The sequence below is a fragment of the Dromaius novaehollandiae genome, chromosome 13, assembly GCF_036370855.1.
Source record: "Dromaius novaehollandiae isolate bDroNov1 chromosome 13, bDroNov1.hap1, whole genome shotgun sequence".
Lineage (NCBI taxonomy): Eukaryota > Metazoa > Chordata > Aves > Casuariiformes > Dromaiidae > Dromaius > Dromaius novaehollandiae.
Window position 1 is genome coordinate 3,921,589 of NC_088110.1, and position 13,352 is coordinate 3,934,940.

At 47.0% G+C, this 13,352-nt stretch overlaps 1 protein-coding gene across 2 annotated transcripts in view; it reads right to left on the bottom strand.

The window, feature by feature from the left end:
- GNAO1 (G protein subunit alpha o1) overlaps nucleotides 1-13,352 on the bottom strand; it is a 163,562-nt gene that overhangs the window by 97,886 nt on the left and 52,324 nt on the right. For both annotated transcript variants that reach the window (XM_064519459.1, XM_064519460.1), the window contains exon 3: nucleotides 10,789-10,930. In XM_064519459.1, coding sequence (XP_064375529.1) covers nucleotides 10,789-10,930 — 142 coding nt within the window. The remainder of the gene's footprint in view (nucleotides 1-10,788; nucleotides 10,931-13,352) is intronic.

Consider the following 13,352-nt stretch of genomic DNA (forward strand, 5'->3'; position numbering starts at 1 on the left):
AATGACAGAGCCAAGGGAGAGGTCCCTTCCAAGACATGTGCTATGCACCAGAGATTTGTTACAGGCCAGGGATGCCCTGCATAAATGTTTTCATTTTACATCTGGAGATGTTCAAATAATAGGAACATCATAGAAGGCATTTGGAAAACAAATATTTTAAGTGGCTCTCTTAAAACCAGTGAGTAAGCAGTGTGACTCAGCAGTGCTTCCCAACACTTCCCAGAAGAGAGGGAAATAAATCCCCTTAATAACTGACATGTATCTGAAATGTGCTGAGTAGTCTGTAGTTATCTGAAATTGCTGCTGGGAGAGCTGACTTGCAAACATACCTGGAGACAGCACCCTGCCTGGGGCAGGGGGATGCTGTAGCTAGATGCGATCTGAGCCTGAGCCTCAAATGTTGACTTTCTGGAAGGATTTTAGTAAGTGTCTGATCATCCATATGGTCAGAAACATCTATGGACATCTTTGAATTGTCTATTGTGGTGTCTTTAACCTTACTGCCTCCATTGCTCAGTTCATAAAATAGCTAGCTGTATTTTTTATTCTGGCTGATGTGCCTCAATCCTTTTCTGGACAGAAACCTAGAGAAGAACAAACATGATGTTCACTGTTTGCAGACATGAGCAGGAGCCTGGTTGCTGGGAGTGGCTGTGCAGAGCCATGGTGGATGGGGTGCATGGAGTGAAATCTGCCTCGGTGGCCTGAGACAGCTGTAATGTGCCTGTACCCAAACCTTGCTGGAGGAGAAGAGCAGTGTTGGCTGGCTTTCTTCTGACAGGTCTGCCCAGCACCTTGCCTCCTGGAGTGAGACCTTCTCTGATCTGCATCCCCCTGGTCCAGATTAGCAAGTGCTCCTTGCCAAGAGCTGCTGCAGCTGGAAAGCATGAGTCTAAGTGTTTTTTTTTTTTCCAGTGGATTTTGACATTTGCATTGGAGAACTTGTTCTGAGAGCAGGGCTCAAAGCAGAAGTGATTTCTCATAGCCTCAGCACCTTTTTCTGACTAGGAGGGCACCAGCACGCTATCTCTCTGCCTTGCCCATTTCCCATTAGAGCGCAGGGCTGTGAAGGCCTAGTTTGCCCCAGCACCAAGAGAAACCATGCAAGGAAATACTTCAACTTATTCCATAGCAGCTCTGAACCCTCAAATCATGCACACGACTCCCACAAGCTGTGGCCTCCCCCGCTGCAGTCTCGGCACTGTCAGGCCCTCGGAGGAGGTTCCTGGGGGATACGTGCCTCCAGGACCTCTATGGATGCCTGTTTGCACCCTCCCATGGGCTCTGCTCTGTCAATGCTTTTTTGCCACTCCCATATTTTTTTCAAATGGTTCATCCTTTCGTGTTGTCCTGTTCTAGCACTTTCCAGGGGCTTCCAGAGGAGTCATCTCCCAGCAGTGCCTTGCGGCGGTGGAAAGCAGCACCACACCCCCCACTACCTCAGTGCTGGTGCCACCGTCCTGTGGCGGCTTCACTCTGCTCTGTGCCACCAGCGCGCGTGCCCCTTTTGCAAAACCTCGGTGGCAGTGCTAACTGCAGCTGCATTTGAATAACAAATCGCACAAGGGGAGGCAGGCAGCCCTTCCAAGGGAACAGCTTTTTTCTTTTCAGACTAAAAATACTCCCTGCATCATCCAAAAAAACCATATCAAACACAAAGCTTGTGGAGGAAAAAAGCCATCACACTCAGTGCAAAGAGAGCTTGTAAGCAAGAAATAGGAAAGAGTAATCCCTCTTTAGCCAGGGGTCTGCATTTCACAGGTGAAGAGGGATGTTGTGTAGCTTTGGGGGGTGTGGAGATCCTTTTCAAATGTACCCTTTGGAGGACTCGTATTCTGCACTATGCCAAAATCAAGCCTGAAATTTGGCATCTGAAAGCAGAGGCACTAGAAAGAGCTCTAAAGATGGATTTGCACTTGAAGAGGTTGTGCTTTCTACCAGCGAGGGAGCAAGCAATGCCAGGTGCTTTATCTGTCTGTTTTTTCCTGGTGGCTACCTGTCATTAAAAAGTCACCTTTGGGGCCACTTCATATTTTCACTTTCACATATTTTCCCCCCACAAAATATCCTCAGGTTGCTCTTGTCCCTCCACACTTTTAATGCCCGAAGGGCTGGTCTAAATAGTCCTTTGGTCTTCAAAACCTCTGCCTGGTTGTTCCTAATCTGCAATGGCTTGGTCTCAATCCCTGCTAAAGTCTTTTCACTGATTTCCAGTAATCACTCAGATAATGATGTGTGCAAGAAGAGAATGGGTTTTGCTGTGAGCTTAGGTTGAGAGCGTTTGGGGTCCTAGAAAACTAGAGGCAAATGAATTCCTGAGCCAAAGAACTCTCCTAGAGACCATCCTCATAGCAACCTGCTCTCAACTCATTAAAGGTATGCTAGGTTATGTGTTACTCCAAGGTGGATCAGAGCAGGAGGGTCTTAGGGTTTTGAATGTGATGGAGCCCCCACCCAACTGAAGGTCTTTCGGGCTAAAACTAGCACCCTGAGCTCTGCCAGGACAAGTGTCTGAAACCAGTTCAGTGTTAGGAGCCCCATGCATGCTGTCACCTCCGCAGGGAAAGCCTGTTTGCGGTGCTTCACACTTCTGAGGATCTGGCCTGTGGCTCCACTGCAGTTTAAGGTGTCTGGGGGCAAGGAACACCTCTAAAAGGACAGGACCCTCTGTGCCTAGCAAAAGACATGGCAAAAGCCTGGAGAAGATGGTGATGCTGAGTTGTGTATGGGGTTTGTGCTCAGTAAGGAGTCAGTTATTGCCTTCACCAGTTCTTTCCATTAGTCCCTGAACGTGGCCTGTTATATTCAGCTTGTCCTGGTTTTCACTATGTTGCCTCCCCGCTTTTCCCTCTGGATACAGAGGCCATAGGCTGAGCTGCTGATTCAGCGCAGTCTTGCTGGACTTCACCGTGTGGGGATGAAGGGGTCTGCGCAGAGGGCGGATGGCAGTCCGCTCCTGCTGTGCTGTGTAAGGCTGTGGGTGCGGAGAGCGGCTGTGAGGCAGTGCAGTCCCTGCTTCTCACGTGTCTGCGGTTGGGCTGTAGCCCTTCGAGAGGGCTACTTTCTTCTCTGGCATGCAAAGGAGAGGGAAAGCACAGTCTAAGCCATGTCCAGTCAAATTCCCTTTCCTGGCATTGGAGACTGTTGCTGTTTGTCCTCTTGCTGTGCATCTCTGAGAAGAGTTGGGCACTATCTTCTCTAGGACTCTCTTTAGGTGATGCAAGATGTGATTAGATTCAATCTAGAGCTTAGAGTCATAGCTAGATGACTGTGGAGTCTTTCTTATCAATGATCCCCTGAGACACATCATTCCCTCCTCTGTTGTTCAAATGAAAATTAAAAGGCTAATTTTCATTGGCATCTGTTCTGGCCGCTGGTTTTACAGTACGAGCTATAAATCTAATCTGAATTGGGAAGGTAGCATGGAAAACAAATCACCAATGTACAGTGCCTGGCTGATGCCAGGTGTTTGCAAAAGAAGCAGATCCGAATGGCATTTTGAAGTGTGATTGCATCACTCGTTCTCATCTGGCTCACTTAGAAATGATGTTGAAGGGCATCAAAATACTTTTTTTTTCTCTTCCCCTAGAGATGTGTTTAAGACAGGGTTTCTGACTGTGCAGAGGAGCTGGCAGAACAAGTGATTTTCTATCACACGTCCCGTTTCCTGACTGCTGCCCATTCACCACTGCTCTGCACCAGCCCACAGGTTCAGACAGAATCCAAAAAGCTGACCCAATGTTTACTTCTAAGTGAAGATTAAAATGTTGCCATGACAGCACAATAGACATTATCATGAAGCAAGACCAACTTGAAAAACATCACACTGGCACATCAAGCGCTCAACAAGGTGGCATTTTGCAGAAAACACTGTTCCAAATGATACGCATTTCTAACTTGCTACGTTGCTGCCACCCACACTCCCTCATTTCCTTCCTAGCTCCATTTCACAAGGCCTTTTTTCCCCTCTTTAGGAATTTCAACTGAAAATGGATATGTTAGGCCACCCTGGGGAAGTGAAGGCGAAAGAAAAGTTTGGTTTTTAGAGGTCTGTTGGTGGTTGATAGTCTTCTGTCAGAAGAAGGGTTAGTTGATGTTGCTTCTGTGTGAAGTGGTTTCTGTGAAATTCGATTGCTTGTCTAGAGCATCTAGCTGTTGTCATTGCTATTAAATTTTCTAGGCTATTTCTACTTGGGTCCCTGTCCTTCACTTTTCTCCAGAGCTGATATCATCTCCCTCCTTCACAAACTCAACTTCTTCCTCACAAGCACCGGTACACGTTTGTACAAGACTGGGTTACATTGTTTATCACTACTATTTGTGTCCTGCAAATAGTTGTAATCTGCAGGATGCTAGTTCTAAGATCACGTTTTAGCCCTAAATGAATTGTCCTTTTTCTATTGTAAATACCTAGGTTCAAAAGGAGGACAGATTGACAAACTTAACCTAAGTAAAACTCTTCATGATGAAGACGTGGTAGCTTCCATCTCTACAGCCTGCTTATTTAACTGGATGGCTCTTTTAGGCCCAATTCTGTCTGCAAGAGCACCCCATGATGCATTTATAGCCATGATATAAACTTATTTTGTCTCCATTCTAAATGCTCGCTTTATTAGTAGCGTGACTACATAGAAACAGGCACTGGTACTGGGGAGATCTCTTTTGCTAAAGGAAAATCATCATATATTATTGACTTGATAACAATTCCAGCTTTGTCAGCAGTGCGGAGCCAAGATGTGCTGTTGCTGCTGCAGCAAAGCAAGCTCTCCTGGGTCCTGCTCTGTGTCTCAGCTGAACCGGCTGGGATGTCTCCTCGTGATGTGTGGTTGACTCACAAGATGTAGAACGGAGGCATGGAGCTAGATTGTTTCAGGCTCTCTTAGTTGCCTCAAAGGGTTATCATAAAGCATCTTCATACTCTGCTGTTACTTTACTGTGATTATTTACTAGGGAAAGATTTTGCATTTTCAGGGACTCAAGGGATTAGAAGGTGTCAAAGGGGGAAAATACATTAGTGGAGTGTGGAAGATTGAGCTTTTGGTTAGTGAGACTCCAGAAGCGGCACCGCAGGGCTCTTGGGTCACGTGCCATGCAAGCAGAGCTGCTTTTGGGCTGCCCTAGTCCATGTTCATTCTTTCTCTTCCACCCTCATTTTGCAGCAATAATTCCCAAAGCATTGGCCATCTCAGCCAGCAACAACAAGTCTTTCTTGAATGAGCCAACCATCTCCCCGGCAACAAGGCAGGCTGCGAAAATAACAAATGCTTTCCTTTTTGTTTAATTTTTCTCACCTCCCAAGAAATGCCCTGCCTTTTATCTGTCTCCATTGGTCAAAACCAGTGAATGATGGTAACTGAGATGCACCTCAGGTTGGAATGGAGGGATGAAGGGGGTGAACAATATAGACTGCTTTGGTCTTAATGGAAAAAGCTGACAGATCTTCACATCTTAGGGAAAGGTGGGCTGAAGTATTTGTCTGGTGCTGTTCCAGTGATGAACCCAGCAGAGCCAGCATAGCAGGGGTGGCCATATGCCTCCCGTGGCTATTGCTAGAGGGCATCAAGCAGACTCCAGCTGCTGCTGGACACCCAGACAAATGTGGACTACCCAGCAAAATTAGTGGCTAATGCACTGTTAGGCTCTTTCCCCTTCTCTCCTGCTTCATCCTGCTCCTGTGCAACAGCAGCGCTTGGCTACACTTCAGCATGGTTGAGTGTCCGTCGCTTACAACAGCACGCAGATATTGCAAGGGCTGGCTGTGTCCTCACTGCAGTGATGGACAACCAGGTATCCTGCACCCGTTCCCCAGATCACCCTGTTAGCTACAAATCGGCAAAAGGAGGCTTCCCACCAGCCCGTGGCACCCGATTCCCCCGAGCTTTGCCTGCCCTCCCTCGCTGGTGCCACTGCTCTGTAGTCTGCCCAAAGATACTAGCAGCTTTTTTGCATTTCTCAGAAAACTTCATTTAGCAAAATGCAGTAGGAGACAGCTGGTCTAAGCAGACATCTGCCTGAAATGCAATAAAATCCACAAATATCTTGAGCTGACAAGTTAAAAAAAAAAAAAAAAAGCCAGTTAAATATGAGCAGGTCTTATGAAAGAGGGCCTCTCCCACACACTGCTTCATTCGAATGGCGAGAAGACAACACTCGAAAGCGGCCGAGTGTTGTGTCCCTCGGTCCTGCCACCGCCTAGCAGCAGCGAGGGAAGAGGGCAGGCTCCTCGACGTGCTTTTGGTGTGTCGAGGGGCCGGGGCTCGGGACGCGAGGCTGCGCGCGCTGAGCCCCTTGTTGGAGAGCAGATATGTGCAATTCCAGGGCACGCAGCCCCCTGTGCCAGCAGGCGCTCGTGGGCTGCTTAATTACATTAAACGGATCAAACAGATTAAAATCTAACTACTGCTTTTTTAAATATTACTAACCAGTATTTTAAAATGTCACGAATGCGTCTTGGTATAGGTCACAGTTCAGGAGCTGTGCTTTGTGTAAGTCGGCACGTAAGGCTGCCGCAGTCACGCTTTGCCACAAAGCCTGAGGGGAGAATGTGCCGTATCAAACATTTTTAACACCTTCACCAGTTCTTAGTATTTGCTTTCGTAGTGGAAATGGAGACATTTCCAGACTCCTATTGGGAATATGGTTCTACTTGAATGACATTCCCTAGAAATTGTACCCTGGACCTGTGAAACCTGCTACCTCGGGTATTTACCTGATCCATGTGACTGCTACTGGGATTCTCTGCCAAATAATTACTGAAAAATTTTCAGCCACCCTATCTATGCCTGTTTTGTGCCATTCTGAACGCACTCTACAGCTGTTCTTATTCCCTTACTTTCCTTGCCTGAAAAATGAGGAACAGGACACCCAAATGTGCAAAGGAATTATTCCAACCTCGTATGCGCGTTGGTGGGAGCGCGTTTGCGGGGGCCAGCCGGCACGGCACGGCACGGCTGGGTGGTGGCGTGGGTGGGCTCCCTGCGGCTCTGCATCGCTCCCAGCTGCGGACGGCCCCGGCCCCCCCAGCGTGGCCGCAGCTCTGGCGTTTCTCCCCTCAGTGGGACCGTGCGGCTGTTTTTCCTAGCAGCTTCTGAAGCCAGCACTGACCTTCTGTGGCAGGAGACTGTACCTGCCTTATAGCTGGGATTTCTAAAGTTGGACTTCAGACCTGTCTCTCTGAACAGATAAAAATCCATCACTTTCCTGTCTGCTGTTCTTGATCAGATCGAAACGCTTGTGTGAGTTTTCGATTCCTAACTCTAAACCTCCGTTTCCCTTTTACTCTGCTTGGATACATGGGGAGGGTATCAGCAAGGAGTTGTTTTTTGGCAAGGGGCTTTTGGTTTTTTGTTTATTTTAATAATAAATTTGCACTTCAGAGACCTATTCAATGCAGAGGCTGTATGTTATGGCCTGACTCTTTCCTGTCTGTTAATCTGATCAGAAAGGTCAGGACAAGTAGTGCACTATAGGCCAGCTAGAGGGATTGGAGTAGAAATGCAAGACCAAGAAGCTGCCCCGCTTCCTTCGTGTCATCTCTTGCTCTTTGCTAGTCAGGACAGCCTGAACCAGGGCACTAAGAGCCCCGAAGGTGAGGGACATCTACAGATAACGCTCTTCCTTCATCTGGGTTCCTCTTGTCAATGGCTGATTTTTTTTCTGCACTGTGTTGAGGGATTCATGACATTACATTTGAACAGGTTTTTCAGATTTAGACTAACCTTTTGGGCTGTGCTCTGGTGGTAACATGATATTGGATGGCAGGATATTCTCCTGTCTCATGGTACTGAAGGAGAGAAAATGACCTGGCTGTTGCTCGCAGCCGTGAACCTTTCTTGGGCCAGGCACAGAACAGCCAAAAGGAAACCTGTTCCCCCGAGCAAAGAGAGTGTGTAAAACTGAAATCCTATACACACTGTTTTGTCCTTAAACTAGGGAGAGCTCCTTATCAGCAGAGAGGGTCAGGGAGACCTGGCACATCTCCTTTTTGTGACTTAGTGATTTATTGGTTTTTTTAGCTCATTTCCTATGTTGATCTCACTTTGACTGACAAAAGCTAAGAGATTTTGTTAGGACTCTTCCTCTAACCTTTCACTTCCATTAGACTAAATGCTGGAGGGATGATTACTGGCAGGAGAAAAATGAGAAGAATGAGAGAGGATTTTTTTTTTTTAATCTCAATAGCAAAAGCACAAATCATCTCATTCACATTTATTAAATAGAGGAGGGTGAGCTTTTGCTTCTGGCTGAGAACGCGGTCAGGCTCCTGTTCTGAAGAAATGGAGGGGGAGATGCATCTCCCATTAAGTCTTGGCGGGGGGAAGCTGTAAAAACCCAGGCCCATGACCTTTCCTTCCCTGCTGCCAAATCGAGTTTGGAGCAGCCCCAGTCCTAGCTCCGCTTTCCTGAGGCCTGTCCTCTTGGGGGCTCAAGTGATGAGTAGGGGAAAATCCCCCACAAAAAGATTTGCATTGGAAACCCTTGGCTGTGGAATGACTTTTAAAATAGAAAAGCTTTGCCTGAAAAGGGATGAACCACATACCATAATACTCAACAAATCGCCTTTTTAATGGCCTCTCTTTATAGCAGCCGTGTATTAATATTAGCAGAGACTATACAGTTCTTTGTAAGATTAAAATAAATACTACTATGTATTAATACCACCAACTTTCTGGGGAGGAGAGCTAAGAGAAAGGAGCAAGTGGAAGACCAAGGCCTGAGAGATTTGATTTCTTTCCTCTCTTTCTACTGTTGGATGAAGGAATCATGTTACATCCACAAAGAGAGAAGATGCTCTGAATCATCCCCTCCTGGACTGTTTGATTTTCAGTGGTTTGCTGCAGCCTGGTAAGCTTGCCTGTCTGTATGCAGTCAGCACTGTACCACTAAGACAGGAGTCATCCCTCCGGGAGTAAATACCTTAGGGGAAACTAGACTGGTGAGAACTTAATCTAACTTTTTCACTTGGAAAGGCAACTCAGGATCCCTACTGCCCTAAGGCATGTATTGAAACAAGACTGGTTCACACTGGATGTAAGGAGAAATCTTGTCATCGTGAGGACAGTAAACCAGCGGAGCAGGTTGCCCAGAGAGACCGTGCAGTCTCCATCCTTGGAGGTTTTCAAGACCAGGCTGGATAAAGCCCTGAGCAACCAGGTCTGACTTGCTTTAAGCAGGAGGTTGACCTAGAGACCTCCTGAGGTCCTTTCCAACCTGAATTATCCTATGATCCTAGGAAAGTTTGGCATCTTTTCCATAGGAATATGAATGGGTGTAACATTTCACGCAGGCCATTACTCCATTGCTCATACCTGGCAGTTGTAATTACAGCACTTCCCCCGCCCCAGGATACTTTGCCAGACCTGGCGCTAAAGCAGTCCTGAGTTTCCCTCCTAGAACTAGGGCTTCAGGCACCAAAAAAAAAAAAGACACAGAAATTTTACATTTTAGAGCTGTCTGCTGCAGACTATTTATCAGATGTGGAGAATGATTTGTTTCTGTTTTCCTGGGCATAGGTTTTTAGCTGAGACAAGATATGTTGCCTCGCTAAGAGCTGAGTCACTGAGTAATCAACAGATTAATGTATTCAGTTCTAAAGCCATCAGCGTTAGTTCTCGGCAAGCTCGCAAGAACTCCATTATTGTATCATCTCTACATTTTGGATAGAAATGTCTCCAGGATTTAGAGTTCCTGTGGGAAAACTCCCTAGATGCAAAGAAATCAAAATGGCCCTTTGACTGGAAAAAGCAAGTTACCTCTTCACACAGCAACACCACAGCAGGATTTTGGCATCCTTTCCACTGGATGCTTTTATTATCAACTGTTAGATAAGGAGTTTCTGGTATGTTGTACATCTGTCATTTAATAGCTGCCTAAAAATAGTCATGATAAATCCAGTGGCTATAGGACTTTGCATTTATCAGGATTTTAATCTGAAATTTATTGCCAGTGAAACAAGGTAGTTTCTTTCTTCTGTCCAGGAATATGCAAAAAGAGAGGCCTCGACTGCTCTAGGGCTTGCTCTGAGCCAGAAATGTGAAAAGGAAAGGCGGAGAATGGCCGAGACAACCCCAGAGCAGCAGCTGTAAAAGCAGGCTGGCCTAGGTGCGTAGCATGAGAAGGCTGCTGGGCAGGATAGTCACCCTGGCAGACGCACACTAAAGCTGCTACCTAAGGCCCTGTTCGCAAGAATCTTGCTGAAGTAATACATCTGCTTGTTTGCAAGCAAAATTGCTGTCTGTGGGCATGCTTGAATGGGGGATGTGTGAGTAAAAGCCAGCCAAGCCCCCGCAAAAGTGAAGTTAATCCTAAAAGCTTTCCTATATTAGCAGGCTGGTGGAAGGGATTTGAGCAGCAGCAAGACTTTTCCTCAAGACATTTCTTTTTGCAGCCTGTCTCCAGCACACGCACAATACATGTTCTCACTGTTTCCCCAGGTCTGTCAGTACCTCTGTCTAGGCTGTCCTTAGGTCAACAGAAAATTTTTTTGCTACCTGCGCAAAAGGTCAGTGCCAGAGCAGGGGAGAGTGTGGCTGCTGTAACAGTCTCCAGGTCTACTTTTCTTAACTTAGGTGTACAAACCATACATCATCTGCAGTTGCATGTGTACATCTACTTACTGCACCAACCGCATGTGCAATAGGCAAACAGCAGGGAAGTACGTCTTCCCCCCTCCCTCGCTTTCCCTCCCAGGTATTTGGATTGTGCAAACACACCCTGTCTGTGCTGTGGGGTGTCCAGTTGCTCTGTTCTTTGAACCCAAACAGTAGTGGTCATTGGATTTTAACTTACCCGTCGCTCCTTATCGCCGTATTCGATGCCCAAGGTGTCCATGGCACGAACAATAGCTGCCAGCGATTGGATAGTGTTGCTGTAGACCACTGGCTTGTACTGCTTCACGTCTTCTCCAGAGAAGCCATCTTCATGGATGATCCTGAAAAAGAGTAAAGACAAAAACCCAATAAGAATGTTATTTCAATGGGAGAAGCATTAAAAAAAAAGCTGTGCTCTTTTGAGGAGCAGGTTTGCTGGTTTGATTTGGTTAATTTAGTCAGTGCTGCTTTTTCAAATCTTTCTGGTTGCTGGGCACGAGTGTGTTTGAGTTAGCATGGAGTTAGCATCCCTTTTGCTGTCTCACAAGGAGATCTCGTGCAGAGCTGGCGCATATGGTCCCTGGCCCCCAACTTAACTGTAGATGCTGGATGCTGACCTGAAGCCCGGACAGCTTCATGTTCGCATGCTCATCAGTCTTGGGGAGGAGGTTTCCAGGTCCTACCTTATCTATCCTGCCTATGGAAACATATCCACTGCTTACAGTGACGCTCAGATCTTAATTGGAAACAAGTGTTAGAAAAACCTAGTTCTTGTCTAGTCCTTTTCATCGTAACTCTTGGGGTGCCTTACAAAAGGAATCGGAGTTGACATCTCTTCTGTACACATGGGGAAATGGGCAGAGGGGGAAGTGATTTAGTTGTGTAGCACTTAAAATATTTACAAGCCCTTAAGCCTCCTCCCTCCTTTCCCCTCCTTTAAAAATATAGTGCGAGGAGTTCTGCTGCCTTAAGGTGTATTATGTTATCCTTTCCCGAGACGCTGTGGGAATTAGACCCACAGTCCTGTCGGTTCTACACACTGGATACGCTTAAGTCTCTATAATAGTCGGCACTCTTAGTCTTTGTTAAATGCTGCAAAAGGAACTATTTTATGGAGTGAGTTCTCACAATCCCTTATTCAGATCTTTCCCCATAGAAACAGAAATGACCTGGTAGCCAGAACCACTTATTTGGACAGTCCTTTGTAGTAACTAAGTTGGCAATTGCCCAAAACCGGCTGGCTGAGAGCAGCGGCTGGTTGGCTCACCAGGGATCTCAGCAGGGAGCTGAGGGGCCACGGGTTGGTCACAAGCACGTCGTAGTGTGTTGGCTGCGCCCTGCTTGCCTGTGCGCTGGCCTGGTCTCCTTGCACACGTGGTGGGTTCCCACCTGGTGCATGAGCTCCTAGCATTTCCTCAGATCACAGCTTGCCCTCTTCACCAAAGCCCTCTGCTTACTCCTGAAGACGTCCAGTATAAAGAGATCGTGCCAGGATGGATTTTCAGGTGCTGGACTGATTTTTTGGAGCACCGGGCACCAAGTCTGCTCAATCACTTTTGCCTTGGGAATTTGCAAGGATGTGCTGGCAATGCCCCTTCCCTGTTCTGAGCTTTGCAACTCCAGTGTGGTTTTTCTCTCATGTAAATAGGTGTAATTAGCTGGCTCGAGTTTGGGCAGGCATGACCAGGGAATAAGGAGGTGAGCCATGTGCTCTTGCCAGCCACAATCCCATGCTGAGACCTGCAGCTGGCCTGCAAGACATAAGAAACATCCCTGTGTTTCTTAGTAGAGCATTGCTGCTGGCTAGGGAGAAGACTGGCCCCTGTAATTTCTTCATCTCTGACTCAAGACGTAAACCTGGGAGTGTCTAGAAAACAGCCAGGATTTGCAGAGCTAACTGTGTTTAGCAGTAATTCTTCTAAGTGAAGATGCAACAGTTATGATCCTGTCTCTTAAATATTAGTAGAGAGGAAGAGCTGCTTAGCCTTGCTTGCTCATCTTTAGATCTCACTGGGCAACAGAGATCTGGTCACTGATAAAACCTAGCATCCTGCCCGATATGATTTTTCTCCTAAATCAGACGTGCACAAATTCAGGTCCTGACCAGTGCTGGCATTCCCCAGGCAGGGGAGAGCTAGTGGGGAGCACACGCGAGCTCACACTAGCACGCAGGGCTGGGGTGGCAGTGGGGACGGCAGTGGCTGAATGTCGGCTGGCTCTTATCAACGGATGACTATGAGAAGAACAAGGCTGGTACAAGTATGCTGGCAAAGCCATGAATCTACTTCCCTCAATGTGAAGCTTGTGGAAAGGTTTTCTAGCACAAGTGACCAACTATCTGTTCTCCCCAGCACCTCCTTGCCTCGTCTATCCCTAAACGCTGACCTCTGGGGAGGAATTATCCCACCACAGCCTTTGAATCCTGGAAAATGAGACTAGAAGCAGAAACAGACTGAGATGACAGTAGTTCAAGTTAACAGTGTCTGGGAAATTTTCAAGCTACTGGTCTGAGGAACTGGGCAGAGCACCCCTTTCACAGGCACCCCAGTTCGAGGAAGGGGGAATGGCGAGAATGCTGAGAGGAGCATTGGTGGCTGACAACTTTTCTCACTTAGTCCAGACTTCCCAACCTGCCACATTTTTATCCAGAGGTAGTTTTGATTTTGAAGATTTATGGACAATAGCAGAACTTCTGCTTTGTACCTTTCATTTTGTGGGGTTTCAGTGCTTGCGCTGAGATTTGGAATAGCCTGGGGAAGGAGC